This window comes from Seriola aureovittata, chromosome 10 (assembly GCF_021018895.1).
Source record: "Seriola aureovittata isolate HTS-2021-v1 ecotype China chromosome 10, ASM2101889v1, whole genome shotgun sequence".
In the NCBI taxonomy this organism is placed as follows: domain Eukaryota; kingdom Metazoa; phylum Chordata; class Actinopteri; order Carangiformes; family Carangidae; genus Seriola; species Seriola aureovittata.
In genome coordinates this window covers 14,862,917-14,880,122 of record NC_079373.1, presented here as the reverse complement: position 1 = coordinate 14,880,122, position 17,206 = coordinate 14,862,917, and the positions used below count along the sequence as shown (strand labels likewise).

Below are 17,206 nucleotides of genomic sequence, written 5' to 3'. Positions count from 1 at the left end.
TTCTACACAAATACATCATTTATTTGACACATATTGACAGTCAATACCACAACTTCGTCAGCATTGTATGACATCTTCATTTTCAATTAGTCAGCAGATCTCAATGCAGTGACTTCAACAAAGCAAAAGAACAAAAATATGAGAAGATATAGGCTTTTTATTGGCCAAAATATACCAGTCTGTGTAAACGTCTATGGGAGATGCACACACACACATACACACACTAACCATGGTGATCCTGATGGAAAAATACACCATGGTTGCCTAAAGAAATGTTGGACACTACACAGACTGTATAAATAGAAACAGAACATCTCAAGTAGGTCCTCGTCTTACCCTGAGCTCTTCTAACACCCTTTCTGACATCAGTTTGAATCAGAACATTACCAGGAAGTGTCTACCACACACACCTGCTTCACAGTACTATGCTTCGAGTTGGACGGCTCTGTAGTACCAAGCTTTAAGGCCAGCATGTTAGTGTGACTTCTCTGAACCTGGCTCCAGGTGCCTGATGTGTGCATGTGTATATGTACACACAGCCGGTAATCCAGGTACCAAAGCTCATAAAGGGGGCGGCTGATTAAAGGGGTCCATCAGTGGAGAGTCTTTTGAGAGGTCTGGTCTCGCCCCTCACTCCCACTCACTTTATCACTATCCTAGCTCCACACCAATGCTTTCGAATGAGATGAGTTCAGCTGCACATTTTCATACTTCTCACCATTTCCCTAAAATCAGAAAAAAACAAACAATAGTGTGAAAGACTTTCACCATAGCAACATTTTATCTCAGTAAAAGTAAAACAATACTGTTACTCTCACCTTGGATGCTATGGCTTTCAGTTTGCCAAGCAGAGAGGGCTTCGTGTAGACAACTTCATCCTCCATGTCTCCCTCGTTCTCTCCCTCCATCACAGCACAGCTGTCAGCTCCTGGCATCTCGCACTCCTTATTGGCAGACATCACCAGCCGGGAGTACTTATACTCCAACCTAGCAAAGAGACAAGTGACAGAATCAATACTGTAGGAAAATACAAGAAGAAGAATAATGCTGCCCACCCGAATCGTGACAGACACTCTGAAGGGAAAAGAATGGCAGGAGGAGTTTTCAGGAAGGAAGAGAGAAAGTAGGAAAAGAGGAGAGGGGGAAGACAGAAGTAAGGACAGGGAGGAAGAAGACATGGAGGATGGATGGGAGAAAAGTGTGGCAGGAAGAGGGAAAAAGTTAACGAAGAGGAAGAGTTATGGAGGGATTAAGGAGGGAAGAAAGATGGAAGACGGGAGAGAGCAACAAGGAAACGGTACCGTTTGTTCTTCTTCCAGAAGTAGCAGGTGAGGGAGACAAGCAGCACCGCAGTGAAGGCTCCCAGCCCTGCACCGAGCCGTATCCAGAACTCCATACCTTCACATGGCAACGTTTTCTTTTCAGGCAAGGTCACACCTCCCACGCACAGCTTCGGTTCAGTCCACACATACAGCAGGTCCTGAGGATGAGCGCACAAATATATAGCATTAAGTAAGAATGTGATAGAGCCAGAACATACACTGGAAATTTTATAGATGAATTTTGCACAAATACTGTTCCATCTGTAAGTATTTGGACAGTGTACACTACATTTCAAGTGAGACAAAGATTATTAAAGTGCTGACTTTCAGCTTTAAGGATGTTTGCATCCACAATGGGAACATAACCCTTCTTAGACTTGGGTTTATTAAATAGGCCCATCAGATGTGGGTGAGAAAAATGCTTTGCCAAAGAACCAGAACAAAACTGCACCGGTTCTTACTATGACCACACACACCTGGTGTCCTCTCTTGCAGGCTCCCTCAATCCGATGGTAGTCTCTCTCTGTGCATGTGGGACAAGCCCCTGAGCTCTCCCATAAAAAATGAAAGGTGCAGCCATCACATGTTCCTGCAGGGCACTGACTGCAATAGACAAACACAGACTTTGTCACTTCTACACCACATCACAGCATGGACAAAGGTAATGCCAGTTGTTGGTAAAAATGACTAGGAGCGATTCAGCACGGGACACTGGAGAAACAGTTACAGAGATGTAGTACCTAGGAACTGAGAGCTCTCCTTTAGTGCTCTTCTCTGGGTTACAGCGAAGTGTCACCACTGCACTCCGACCCGAATCGCAAGATGAGGTCGCCTCAAAGGACCTTATCAACAAACACACAGAAAGCAAGAGAGAACCTTAGAGCACTCATGTTTTTTTGACGTAGAAAAAAAAACCGTCTGAAATGACAGATGTACCTGTAGTAGAAGTTGACATCAGGGACTTTCTTAGAGGTCTGGGGGTACAGCTCTGGTCTAGCCCTTATTCCATCAAGTGTATTATCTACTGTTGCTCCTGTTCATAACATACAAAGAAAACTCAGTTTATTGTGTAGAGGCACAATTCATGTTACAAATACCATCTTTTCTCTTTATGTCTCATCTCCTCTGTGTCGTTAATTTAACCTTAAGAGAAAACAGCAGTGTGAAACCTCCCAAACACAGCTCTCCGCACTAACAATGATTGTGCATTACATAATGCCAGCAACCCATGACCACCTACTAACCAAGGAATGTGTCAGCCAGGTTAATGGACTGCGAGGAGAGTGCTGTGTGGAAGCCTCGACCACTAGCTGGGATAATTGTTGACTGACAGATGAAGGTCTTGACAGAGTTTGCTCCCTCGCCTTTCTCTCTCTGGGAGTCGGTGATGGAGAGGTCTGTTACATTGTCCGTGCATACTGCCAGCTGACCCTTCATTAAAAAAAGAGCATATAGCAATGCATTTGTGCACACAAACGTTTTAAAAATGTAGTATTTTCTGTGTGTGTGTGTGTGTGTGTGTGTGTGTGTGTGTGTGTGTGTGTGTGTTTTATCTCTTCACACCTGTCCTCCACACAGGCTGATATTGAACTCGTGGAAGTACTTAGTTCCTTTGGAGGTAAAGCTCGGACCGTTCATCAGTGATCCTACAGACCCGAGGACGCTGAAGTCAAAGGTCAGAGTGACGTTGCCCTCTGTGTGGGTGAAGTCACAGTCACTGTAACAATAAGTGTGGTCCTGCAAAAAAATGTAATAAATAAAAACACACACACACACAAACGTAGGTAATATGGTTGTGTGTCATACAAATAATAAAATTTCACAAAAACGAATAATGACATCAGCAACAAACCTTGTCACTTTTGCTGCCTGGTCCGCAGGGTTTGCAGGCTTCAGGGCCCGGTGTGGCGTGAGAGACGAGATATGTGTTGCGTGGACACTCCGTGCACTGGCTGGTAAGCGTGTCTATGTAATGTCCAGGTGGGCAAGGCACACAGGTAGAGCTGGACGGTTGGGTGCTGAGGGCACAGGCCCGACACCCAGAGGACACTCCATCCACAGCATTACTCACCTTGATGGAGTAGATACGTGCCACGTCGTTGACGTACCGACGAACCTGAAGGAGAGAAACAAACAGGTAGAGAATGAACTACAGTGTTGACTCAAATGTGCGTGTGGTTAAAAAGGCTCAGTGGCATTTAAAGAGGTTGATACAAAGACAAACCAACTTTTTTCAGAAGCTCTAATACCAATCCCCAATCTGCCAGTGACATTAAAAGCATGTGGGCTGGATGCCCTATCCTAAAAAAAAAAAAAACATTTTCTCCAATGTTTTCACATTATGCAAGGTTCTGTGTGACCACAATGATAAAAGTCATTTGTTTGATTTGTAGGTTGGTTTTAACACCACCTCAGAAATGATCTTTAAAACCAAACAGAAGGGAGTGTTTGGTGTACCTAGTGTGGAGGAGATTTACAAGACTGTGTGAAGATGATAAAACTGTCAGGAAGTTTTTCTTGAGCTTTCTTGTTTCTGGACCTAGGGCGCCAAACACAAGGGTGGTGGGTCAAGTTTCCTGAGCTTATGAAAGACCCAATAGCAAAACACTAGCCTGACCTCAACAGCTCTGCCAGCTACTGCAACAACATGAAAGTGCACTGGTTTAAAACTAAAGGTAAAACTAACTAACTGAAGTGTCTGCAGATGGCAGGAAGCCATCTGCAGCCAAGAGTAAGGGGAAGGTGCTGGCACATACACCTCTGTTTTAGTAGTCGCCAGGAGCTGCTATACATCCTCTATCCATAACTGAAACTGTGAAAAACCATGTTCACAGGTCTTTGCATGTTATATAGAACACCATTATACATGTGAATTTAGAGTGTGCAGTTTTCGTTAAGAAAACAATGTCAACAGGGACATTATTTAGTTACTGAGGAGAAGAATGATTCCCGATTTAAAGAAAATCCAACAACATGATTATAATAATAGATGATAAACAATAAATATCATATATTTCAAGCCCTAATGTGAATGTGGTTGAAAGTAGTTAAATATCCATGTCTAAGTGTGTACTCATACTTACATCTGAAGGCTGGTTAGTCCTCTGGAAAGCCCATGTGTAGGAAACCGAGGCATTCTTTGTCATGACGTGTGTGTAGGTCTGTCTTGTTTTGCTTTTCTCCCATGACTCCACTACTGTGGTACTCTTCCTGTTTACATCCTAAAACGATTCATTCAAGATATTTCTCATCCAAACATCTATTTAATAATGTAAGTAGCAGCAAAGATATGTCAGGGGCAGTTCTCACCATCATGAAGTAGAGCTCACAATCAGCTGTGCACAAAGTTTCAAACTCAAATGTGATACGACCGAATTCTGTCCCAGAATGGCCTGACATCGACGTAGGGAGCCTGACACGGCATGCAAAAAAAGGAAGAAAGGAGGAATTAAGACTGTGAGAAAGAAACTGTGACAAGAGTGACGGAGACACTCGACATGACTCTACTTACTTGAAGCCAGGAACATGGATGTTGAGGATGAGGTAATCGTTATCCGAGCTTCCTGCTCCACTCTGGATGTGATTACCTGCCACCTCCCAGCCTGAAAGACAGAACAAATCCACATTACACATCTATTTCAAGAAATATAGACAATTAGATAACACTAACTGGTTTAACCATATGAAAGGAATAGTTCAATCGCAAGGAAATATGCTTGTTCTCTTTAATGCTGAGAGTTAGATGAGATGTTCGATACCACCCTCACACCTTTATAGTAAATATGAAGCTACCACTAGCAGCCAGTTAGCTTAGCTAAGACTGTAGGCTCAGAGAAGCAGCTGAAAATGCATACAAAGGCTGATATGTAAAAACTACATGTTGTGGTCTTACAGGGCTAAACCTTTGCTTATGTGCAGATTAAACATGTCAGGTGGATTTTGTTACACTGGGACAGAGCTCGGCTAGCAGTTTCTCCTTGTTTCTAGACTTTGTGCTAAGCTGAGCTAACTGGCTGCTGATGGTAGCTTCATATTTACCATAAAGAAAGGAGAGTGCCATCAATCTTCTAATCAAGGAAGGAAGCAAGGAAGTAAATGAGCATATTTCTCAAAATGTGCAACTATTCCTTTAAGAGAGGCATAAAAGACCAAGGTAAAGAGAGAGCACTACTGAACAAACTGTAATTTGTCAGAGACAAACACCCACCATTCATACTGTCACATTTGGAGTTGCCCACATTGAAACAGGAGGTCTTCATGTTTACAGGAAGAATATTCCACCATTTATACTCGTAGCCCAAGGTGGGCTCAGTGCCTGCTGGACACTGCATACACGCTGTAACATGGACACAATGAAAAACATAATTAGTGAAACAGCACAGTGAGAGACAGAGGCTAACTGAAGCAAAATGGCAGCGAGGAATACATAATAAATCAGCAAAGTTGCCCGTACGTTTCTCCCCGTCAGAGTAGGTCCCAGGTGGGCAGGGTGAGCAGGTGGCTGTGTCATTGTTATAGAAACCAGGGTTGCAAGGGGGGCAGGGCTCTCGTGCTCCACTTGGACGCAAAGGCTCAGCTCCAGTCACCCCCTCCAGACAAATCTTAGGCTCAATCCACTTGTATATGACCTGCGTCTGAAATAACACAGAGATGGATGGTGACAGAACAGAACAGAAACTGTGATTACAGAGTAGGGTTCCTCTGAGTGTGTAATCCAAAGGTGGCCTCTTTTCTCTCACCTTGCCTTCATGGTCACATGCTGTGTGGATCTGGAAATAGTCCTTCTTGGAACATGGAGGTCTGTCCTTACACACAGCTGATCCCTCAGCTAAGAAAAGTGGTGATACAGCAAAAAAAAAAAAAAAAAATCAATTAGCCATCGTTTAAAAAGGTACAACTGCATGTTATCATTTACCCAGAATCCTACAAATACTGTAGTACTTGAATGATCTTTACAAAGCCTTCACATAACAGACATCAAATCTAAATCATTAAAACACAAGAATCCAAATGAAATAGAGAGCCATTGAGTTCTATTTGAAATTCAGTAAAGAAAACAACAGCTTGATACATGATGTGAATACAAATGAAGAATAAAAGAAGAACAGAAAGAATAATTTGCTCTTTAAAAAGACTTCTGGTAGGAGACTACTAAAAACACAACAGTGGAGCTCAGGTAATACAATATGCATGAAGAGGTGTACTGAATTAAATATGTAATATGTTCAAAATACTCTAGCCTTCACACAGTCACTTCTCAGTGACTTTACTAAACAGGAAATGCATTTACAGCATTATATGATAGTACATGAAGATACTTTATATCAAGGTAGATTAAAGAGGCAATGTCTTGGTTAAGAAAAACAGTAAAATTGTATTTTCATTTCATTAGACCAGGTTAAAATATCAAAATATAATAATCATCACCATCACCATCATAATATTGGAGATCATCTAACAGCTGGCCATAACTCTCAAACAGGGTCTACTACATTGACTGTTTTCCATGTGAAAATCTATTCAACTAAATCCCTGTTGAGAAATATACAAAAATACACCAGGGAGTACATTACTTTTATCCTCATAAATGGCATAAGAAAACAAATTTGTAAAATGTTAGTAATATAGGAGCTTTATGAAAATACAAGAGCATACACCATCTACCAAAATCTGCTACTCTCTTGTGATCACACAGGCACACCACACTGAACTAACAAGCATGTACTTTTTGTTTGACTAATGTGGCTGAAAATAGGACAAGCTCTCTCCCTATCCTTTGGCTGTGTTGTGCGATTCTGTAAGTAGTGCTGATAACAATTAGGCTGCACTGAATACTGCAGTGCAGCTTCATTATGTTGTTCCATAGAGTGTGAATATGTGCACATCTTTCTCTGTGTGTCAGAGTGTGTTCCCACCTGCGTATTGAGTGGTGGTGTTACAAGGGGTGCAGGAGCTGGCACCGTGGCCAGAGTAGGTATCTCGAGGACAGGGCTCACACGTAGAGGAGCCTGGGACTCGACTGAACGTCCCTGGCTTACACGGAAAACACTCTGATGTGTAGGCAACTCCTGGTAGAATTAGTGCAAAGAATTAGTGCATCAATTTGTCACCGAGTACAAAGAGAGGGTCGGAAAAAAAAAGAAGGAAATATCTTACTGACCTTCTATTTGGACATTTTTCAGCAAAACAGGTTTTACCACTTTGGTCCCCATCAACATTCCTCCTGTCCTCCAGTAGAGGATGTTGGTGCCAGATTTCAGGTTCACCTAGAATACATGAAAATACACATATTATCAGTCAAACTATGAAACGAAAAGTTAGAAACAAGTCTTTAAATGAGATCAGCACTAATGCTGGATATGATATAAGAGTAGAGACTCCACTGCATTTTTACTGAAGATCTGAATTTATAAAAAAAAAACTAATAAAAATAAAGTCTAAAACTGCACAATGCATATTCTGAAAATAAATCACAAGTCATTTTAGTTCAGATGGTTTATTTCATTAGTCCAAGTTATAAATCTGATTAGTCCTGAAAAAAGCATTTTGCAGATTAAATTGCTAAACTTCCTTAGATGTATTTTCTCTTGCAGAAACATTTTACAGCCTTGTTGGCTAGCTGCCTCAGAACAGCAAAAATAGTGTTTTTGCCCTCATAAAAACCTGTTTTAGTAGACTTGACCATGAATTAAAGAAAAATAAAACATTATGTGCTTTCAAAAAGATCCACAAACTGTATTAACACTCCTCCTAGCATTGCAGCTAATTGCACATTTCCACAATAATACAGGACTGAACTAATTTCAGTGTCTGGAAAAATACTGGAGAAAACAATAAAAAAACAATGCCAGCGTCTTTCTGTAGCAGGCCTATTGCTTGTATCCACCCATTTCTTGGTGCTCACCCTGAGTTCAACACATTTACTGAGGCCAGCTGTCAAAGATCTGTCTTCCACAGCCATTGTTCATCTGACAGCATGCAGCACTTACTGTATGAGTTGCCCATTCACCATGATTGGTCAGCTTGAGCCACTTTGTATCAGTAGACTGATCCATCTCCTGACACTGGTCATTCTGGATCTAAGCACACACAAAAGGAGCAGTGTCCATCAGCTGATACTCTCACATCTTAAGGTAGTGTTTTATAATTTCAATATTTATTATGCGCACTGATACAGCACAGAACTGTAACAGTAATATCTACCTTACATATTGGAGTATATTCCAATAAATACTTCTTAATATATACCATGAACACATTTACAACCTCAGCTCTGTCTCAACCAGTCTGTCTAATTTAACAGTGGACTGTCTAACTAATATTGGTTGTTTTTTATTTTCTGGACTCTGATATAGATTCATATTGACATTTTCCTCTCGTTTCCTACTGGTACCTTGAGGAGAAAGCATAAAGTGTATTTGTCTTACAATTAATGCAAAACTTGCCTTCGGTATAGCACTCATTAAGAGACTCATTTGCCACAGTAGGAAAAGCACGGTGCAAACAGTAATGTTAATTATGGCACTATTCCAATTAAGTGTCCAAACAGTAAGACATGCCAGTGAGCCACCACGCACAATAGCAGGATACAACCAAATGGAACACAGCCATTAATAATGTTATTGTTTTTCCTGCTATGATGTCAAATGTGGCGTGGCAAATGTCAGCTCACAACAGACAATAGGAGGCTCTTGTTACACAGAAATTGCAAAGAAAGAGAAAGCATTTCCATTAGCATTGTGCATATTCCATTTGTAGTGCATTTATGATGAGAAATGCAAAAGCTCTCTAAGGACGGCCCAAAAACATTTCACTGGCTGTGTATACACAAGCACACTATGTAAACACGCTCAGTATTCACTTAAACAGGTCGACAGACAAACAGATAAAAAGACACAATCTTCAAAAAGATAGAAGATAATAAATGTGTGAAACTCACAAAGAACTCAAACAGCAGGTTGTTGTCTGGATACTGGTACTCAAAACTGACAGAGCCCTGTTTCTTCAAATGGACAGCATAGATGAGTGAGACCGTGCATTCGTCCCTGTTGGACTCCAGATAGTTTCCTTGAGGTAGCCAAGAAGAACTGCAAGGAAAAGGATGTAAAATTAATTTTTACAACTTACATACAACCCGGCTTTCAGTTTTTCTTACATCTCACTCAGCACACCTGTTACAGGTGGGCCTGTCATCTTCACGGGGGCTGTTTTCCAGGGAGGTTGCCAAGCTACTAAATCCAACAGGCATTGAATCCCACTGGTCGAAGCGGATGCCACTGCCAAGCGAGTAGCTTCCTGCTGCACACTGGGTACACTCCTGAGCCGACATCTCCAGGAACTCCCCTGCCTCACAAGAAAAGGCTGGGGGAAGTGAAAGAGAAACAGAGGGATGGGATGAAGAAGAATTCTGCTACAAAAATCAAAAATCATGCTAACAATATAAAATGAAACAGACTAAAGATGACAGAAATTGTCATGCCAATCACTGGTGCATTCAGCCACATTCAGTATAATGTAGCCGCAGTGATCGAGGAATTTAATCCTTACATCCTGTTTCACACCGTGTCTGTCTCTGCACTTTTTCCACTGAGCCTAAGTGCCTTCTGCATCTGCTGATGTTTTGACACTGTCAGCTTTTCCTCATAACTGATCTGGTCAAATGACATTAGGATCCCTCTCCATGCTTCAAAGCAACCATTGCAAAAAATGTATGAAGGTATGCAATTTGTGCAGTGCGTACTACTTGTGGATATCTGGTGTGTGTGTTAGAGCACACAGCAGGAAGTGCTTGAAGGTGTTATTTGATTCAAGGATAGTTTGCTGTGGCACTGACATAATTAACTGGTGACTGGGCCTCTTGCATTGTATTATGATATGATGGATGTCATAATGATATTCTATGTAAGATTTTACAGAAGTTGTTATGAAGAAACAAGTGTCTGGTATTCTCCCAGTGTACATAAGCGTGGGAAGAAGGAAGAAGGAAACGGAAAAATGACAAAAGGTGATAAGAGCTCTTTTGTCTCTTAACACTGGAGACGTTTCACCTTTACAGAGGTATGTAACAGGAAGGTGCAAACAACCACAGGCAATGTGGAAGGAACTCTCCATTTTGTTGTTGAAGTCTAACAATGAAGGTAAATTAACATTCCTTAATATAATTTAACTCACCTCATAATGATTCATTATTATAAATCAGAATGGTTTCAAAGTTTGCAATTCATAAATATGTAAAATGTCTATGCAAACACCTGCTTTCCATTAAGATTCAGAAAGAAAAAGATCCATGCACCTTATACTGTGAGTGACCTTTCTGGCAGCACAATTATCTTATACACAGATTCCACCAGTGATATTCCCAATTGAGCCTTAACCTCCTAAGACCCGAGCTCTATTCTTTGCTATATAGGTTTATTGGGACCTGAGAAAAATGATGTCCACATATGAGGACATTAGTTTTAAATTTCGATTACTGAGTGGCAGTATAATATCCTCATATGTGGTCACCAGGCCCTTGTTGAGAAAAAGTTAGTATTGTGGTCTAGAGAACCCAAAATGTGAGGTCCACATATGTGGACGCCAGGTCCTAGGAGGTTAAGTGAAGCAGTGTTGTAAGAGTGCAGAGCAAACCTGTTCCAGGGAAGTCTAACAAAGAACAAACTTGTATGACCACCTTGTAGAATGTGTGCTTTTACATCTGCCTTTCTGGCTCCACTATGATAAGCCACTTTTCACAACCAGTCAGACATCATTGAGTCCATCTGCCAACCTACCACCCCACCCCCAACAAAAAGAAGAATTTACCTTGACTCACCTTTCACTTAGCAGATCTGCTTCAATGGAAATACATTAGCATTCACTATTTGAACATGGCAACTTATATTAGACACAATAATTTTGAGCGACAACATTGCCTGTTGATGATGTGGCTCGTGCAGTGGGTCGGCAGAGAGAGATTACATGACAGGGTTTTGCTCTGAGGTTATTGGCCTGTGGCATTGTTCTGTGATTGGTTTGAGGATATCTAAACAGGGACAGTCAGACTGTAGTGGTGGAAATGCTAGGCTACTGATAAGTAGACGAAATACACACATTATCTTTCAGTCTCTTACACACCGGCATGTACTTACTGCACTCTGTGCCGCGTACTGGCTCTGGTAGTCCAGTGCAGGCCCCAGTTCTTTGCGGGATGGCCACTCTCCACCGAGATCCTGTACTGTCGCACTCTGTGTACTCATAGTAGTAGTCCGTCTGCCGATTACACACAAACCATCTATATTAGAAATCAGTCACCACCACAGTCTTGGACTCAAATATTAGGCAAATGTAGGCGAGAGGCAGGTCAGAAAACACCACACCACAAAAAGCCTCCACCCAAATAAGAGTCCTGAGTCATCTCATTCTGAGTGAGAATGTTTTGCAAATCAAAGTGGACTAAGTGGATGGAGCTACTGCATTAGCAACAAACACTGTACCTAACTTGCATATCCAGCTGGTCAGGCTTACAAAAGATGAGCGCCGGTTACGGCGTTATCTCTCAGGCCACAACCGCCTTGGATACACAACATACCATCTCCACGGCGATGGGGATGGGGGTGAGGGAAGCAGTGGGCTGCTGCTGAAGCAGGGGCAGGCGTTTTACCAGCAGCTCCTTACTTTTCCAAGAGGAACATTTAGTCACTTGAGACTCATGTCTGTGAAAAGTGCTCTATAATTAAACCTTACCTTCGAACTTACCATTTAGTCACTTGATTATTGCATGTTTTAGTTTCAATCAGTGGTCTGGAGTAAAAAGCACTAGCTTAATGTACTCTCTTCCTCAGAGCTTCTTTCCATCTTTCCATCTACAGAGCAGGGTGGCCTAATTTCTGACAGTTTACATAATGGTGCTCCTTGAGCCAAACCAGATTTTGACACCAGCACATGCATGCTGTTGTGTGTGGAATGATTTTCTCTGGTGTTTGTGGGTCTAATGATAGAGCCCAGTTACACTGTTGATAAGGGACAAGCGAAATGAGGCTGCATCGAGCATTAGTGTAGACTAAACTCAATGCTGAAACTCAATGCACAAGACATCTACAAAGAATGGGATTGTATTCTGAACTCTGTTGCACTAAACCCTTGTTATCTCTTGTGATAACCATAAGGGATGTGGTCAATAAGTGATATGGCAGACTTTCAATACTCATCTCACACAATTCAGCATGACAGCCTCGACTTGGCACTGTAATTTAAACCAACACATCAGCTCTGATGTCACATGTAGTCATTCAAGAAAAATAATCTTGCTGCACAAGAGCTAAAGCCAGCAGCACAGCAATTTAGCACCTTAACTGGGGAGCTGCAGTAATCTCTCTGCCGGTGTGAAAACAGAGATTGAGCCAATAACTTACTTGCTGCTCATCTATCTTGGGACTGTCTGTGAGTGACTGTGGCTGCCATCCTATGCTGAGGTGTTGAGCTGAGCCAGACCAGAGGGAAGGAAAGGGCCAGTTCATGCAGGAAACTGATAACGGCCAGAGCAGCAATGAGTGCTGAAGTTCAACATAAACCAGACCACATCAGAGATTCATGCTCATGATGTTCAAACTTGCTCTCTTAAAAAAAATTAAAAATAATAAAAAAGCAGAGGTGCCTTTTGTTTTCCCATGTGCTGCAAAATGATGTTTTTAAAGATCACACCATAAATCAACCCGAAAATGTGTCATCAATTTTTAATCGTATTTGATATGGTCACTGGATTACCAACTCACTGTCAGCGTGTGCAGCCATAACAGCCCAACAAGGGCGTTTTTTTTTTTTTCTTCTTCTTCTACTTGCCATTCTCTGTGCCGAGCTCTAACAATAAAAGCGGAGGCTGTGACAAAGGATAAAGCGTTATTGATCGGCTTGGGCATCTCTCACCTCACTACACTGTCGCTGTCCTTTGGCCCCGTCAATCAACCCGAGCGTGCAGAGGATGAGAGCGCAACTGGCGACAAACCAAGCCGAGGACCGCATTGTGGATCATCGAATGAGGAAAAGGGGGGGTGAAAAAACACAACAGCTACCTGGATCCAGGAGAGATGATTGTATCATAAACCTGAGCCAGATTAAAGCTTGATCGACAACTGCTTCTGTCGCCTCTTGTCGGCAGATTGTGACCCTCTCCACCTGCGATTATCCTCTGACTGTGCGCTCCTAGGCTGCCTCATCAAGCTCAAGATGGAAGAATATGGAAGCACTTCCGGTTACGTGCTTCAAAAAAAAAAAAAACAAGCAACGCACCTGTGAGGATAATATCAGTCACCAGTTTGTTTTGTCATTTCTATTTTTTAGAGTTAATTGGGATATGGTTTTTCTGTATGTGTACACCAGTGTTCTTTTTGTGCAACAAAGCCTCCATTTTCCTAAAGGTGAACTCGTTTGTCGCTTTAATTTGAAGGCAAAACGGTACTAGGCTTTGTATTTTGTGGTTGTACGTGCTAATTTGACGCAGACGTGTTTGTGCCTTTTACCCACCGGCTCTGGCGCTCCTGTGACGTCGTTCGGGAAAAAAACAGATTTTGTTGTCTTGTGGCTATCGTGACAAAACAATTACAACATGATGGACAATATGATTTGTAAGCTCTATGTATTAGTTTATAAAATTAAGCGATAAAGGCACGTTAACAGCAGCTTTTGTTTAGGCTAATGTCGCCGTGAGAATGGAAATTTTGAAAAGACGTAGCCGCATTTTGTCCTTATCTTGAAAACCTGCGGGTAGATGCAGCATATTGTTCTTAAATCCCAATCGTTGTAGTCCATACCAATGGCCGCCAGAGGGAAGCCGAGCTCTGCAACGGCTTATTACCGCATGGTCATGTAGCCGGCTGTATTGTTGTTGATGTGTTATCTATCTGCCAATGATGGAGTTTGGTGCCTAAACTGAATAGTTTTGATAGACATAAATGACTCACTGACAACCAGGAAGGTCTGGCAAAGTGAGTGCAGCTTCTTCAGCTACAAAGTCCAGGACCAGGCCCGTTATGGAGGAGGGCAAACTCTAATAGAGGTCAACTTTAATAGAGGTCAGTTCTAAGTTTCATGGTAGAATATGAATAGTTGGTGCTAATAAGCACTCCATACCTGTTTGGGTTTGCCAGAAGGTTTTAATGCATTAAGAATCCCACAGAGGTGGAGTGAAATAAAGTGACACAAGAATATTGTTGTCGTAAAAGAGGAATGTGCAACTGTGAACCTCAAGAATATAAGGCTTTGAATTTGAAAGGCTTTGAATGTTTGGCACACAGAAAAGTATACAGCCCAAAGAATGATTCTGTATTGCCCTTTTCCTTGTTAGGCCATTCTCTGAACAATGAATTATTTCAACCCTCCACCAAGCTTAGACGCAGCTAAGATACAGTCTCAGGTTAGGAAGCTGGACCTGGACTGGAGTGTGTAAGCATATAGTTCTCTGCCTGAGTGGGTAAAGGTGTTATCAGTTACAACACACCCTGTTTATTGTGATGGAATAGTTCTTCTACAGTCTTGTATGATGGTGCAGCGCTGCTCTTTTTTTTTTTTTTTTTAAAGGAAAGATGGGTCATTAAATCCTGTTTGGGTGTTTTTTAAAATGCAATTTTGTCTTTACAAGATACACAGTTTAGCACAGTTTACACCATTAGCTGCTCTCTGATTCATGATTAAATATTCTTTCAACTAAAGAGTCCTTCTAAGCTTCTAAATATTGAGTGCAAACTATATCTCTGTTTACTTATTGAGAAAAAAGAGATCAGGCATGTTTCATAATCACGCCCTGGTTCAATATGTCAGGGTAAGCCACACTCACAACACAAAGTTGCTTTAATAAGAGAGCATGTGGGAGTGTTCATATCAGATTTAGTTTCTCATATTGAAAGAGACAGGACAAACACAATTGTGAATTTGTTTACATGAGGGCTTGTTGAAATACCCCTTGAGAGGATAGAGATTATGTATGAGGTCTATTACCTGAGTAATGTTTAGTCTTCATTAAAGAGATGTTTGTGTGTTTTGTGTGTGTAAGAATATGTTTTATTAATATCCAAGGGCCTGCAGATACCCTGCATGTAGGTCTGCCAGTGTACCAATTAACTGCATTACTAAACACATACAGATGTTAGTCTCCCTTTGCTCCACATGAGTAATATAATTTTATGTGATTGTTGTTGTGTTTCTTTGTCATGTCTCCTTACAGCACATCCACAACTACAAGAGAAGAGTCCTGCAACTATCAGACCCTGGCAGAGCCACCAGGATAAGATCACTGTACAGGAGAAGATGCCTGGTGTACAAGGTGGTCACATTGTATACATTGCATAACAAAACATGCTGGGTTACAGAGGAGAGCAGGCAATCTAAACAAAATCTATAATGCAACAAATCATTATTTTATTCATTTCAGTATTCAAAAATCATGTTTATTAAACACAAATTAATCCCATTTGGTCATTTTTGTGCATCTCTTTCCAATTAAGTGTATGGTGGATACAGTTTGTGGGAAAGAGATACAATCACACACTGTTTGTTCATACGGACTTATTTAGATTAGGGGACAGTGAACCAACCAACACATCTGATTCTAAGAGTGTAACTTATAAATCTACTTTTGAATGTCCAATGTTATATTTGAGAATACATCATGAGACGTAAATGATACAGATGCAGAAATGCTCAAAATCTAGACCTGGAAGTTCTATATCTAGATGTGAGAGATGGACTTCATTTTCCACTTGTTATTTCACAGTCAGTTGCCAGATTATTAGGTACATCTCACTAAAGCTAACACAGTTTAATACAACAACTATGGAATAACTTCTACCTTCATGAAGGTTATAATGTTCAGTTTGTGTTGAAACTGTTTTTGAGAGGTGTTGATTCAACTTTACAGTCATTTTGAACGCTGTAGTTTGGGTTGCAGTTGAATTGTATTGTGTTATACCGACAGGTGTTTCTAACATTTTGTCAACCTCATTTAAATCAATGATGGCAAAACAAACTAATGATCTAAAAGAATATAATCAGCTGTGGTTGATCTAAACTAATGATCTAAAAGAATATAATCAGCTGTGGTTGAAGTGAAGATCATCAGCAGTCTGTATGATCTACACTTTCTGCATTAAAGTGAATCTCAAGTGCTGATTCTGCCAGGGCTGAAAGAAGCTGCCCACGTTCCTTCCCCTTGTTGAAACACCAACATGCAGGATTCCTATTGTCAAAAATGACAGGATGCAATTTTAACTGACCTGGCAGAATTTGCCCTTTCAGACATTTCTGGAAACTTGGCAGTGAATTCTGCTGTTTTTGTGGATCACCCTGTTTCTTGGCACCAACAATATTTTTGATTTAATCTCATCATCACTGTGCTATCACCAAAATGTAGCCTAATCATTGAACTTGACACCTAATATGTAATTTGAACCAAAAGCACACATGTAATTCATCTTTAAGTACAGTTGTATGTGGTGTTTAATTTTCTTGTAAACAGATTCAAAGAGATATTTTACTTCATTCAAATGCAGGGCTTTCATGAGTGCAGCACTCCCATATATTTTATGGCCACAAGGTCTTGTTGTAGACCATCATCCTCAGAGTGTTTTTTATAGGTTATATATAATTGTTGTTTTCAGACATTTTAACCAGTAAAAGCCTGCATTGAAACATTATCTGGTTAAATAACCAATCAAAATCCAGAGAACCAATCCAAACCTGCGCAGGTAACCTAACAAAGCATTTTTTTCGTAATACTACACTTGATATTTTCTTATGAAAAATACATATTCACCAATAGACCAGGCTGGATAAAATATAGATGCAAGTCTGCTTTATGTGATTGTATGAATATTTAAGTAGGCGTCACCTAAGGGCAGCTGGGTTTCTCCTGT

General features: G+C 41.0%; 1 protein-coding gene across 1 annotated transcript; it reads right to left on the bottom strand.

Annotated features, from left to right (window-relative positions):
* elapor2a (endosome-lysosome associated apoptosis and autophagy regulator family member 2a) lies at positions 1-13,560 on the bottom strand. The gene is made up of 22 exons (XM_056386865.1): positions 13,227-13,560; positions 11,453-11,573; positions 9,494-9,683; positions 9,262-9,409; positions 8,312-8,401; positions 7,483-7,588; positions 7,238-7,390; positions 6,062-6,150; positions 5,776-5,956; positions 5,530-5,658; positions 4,834-4,924; positions 4,632-4,734; positions 4,406-4,543; positions 3,175-3,438; positions 2,886-3,059; positions 2,567-2,753; positions 2,259-2,355; positions 2,063-2,164; positions 1,799-1,925; positions 1,302-1,480; positions 819-987; positions 1-725 (listed from the first exon to the last, which is right to left on the bottom strand). The coding sequence occupies exons 1-22, from the start codon at positions 13,320-13,322 to the stop codon at positions 657-659; spliced, it is 3,003 nt and encodes a 1,000-aa protein (XP_056242840.1). The 5' UTR covers positions 13,323-13,560; the 3' UTR covers positions 1-656.
* Positions 13,561-17,206: the final 3,646 nt, after the last annotated feature.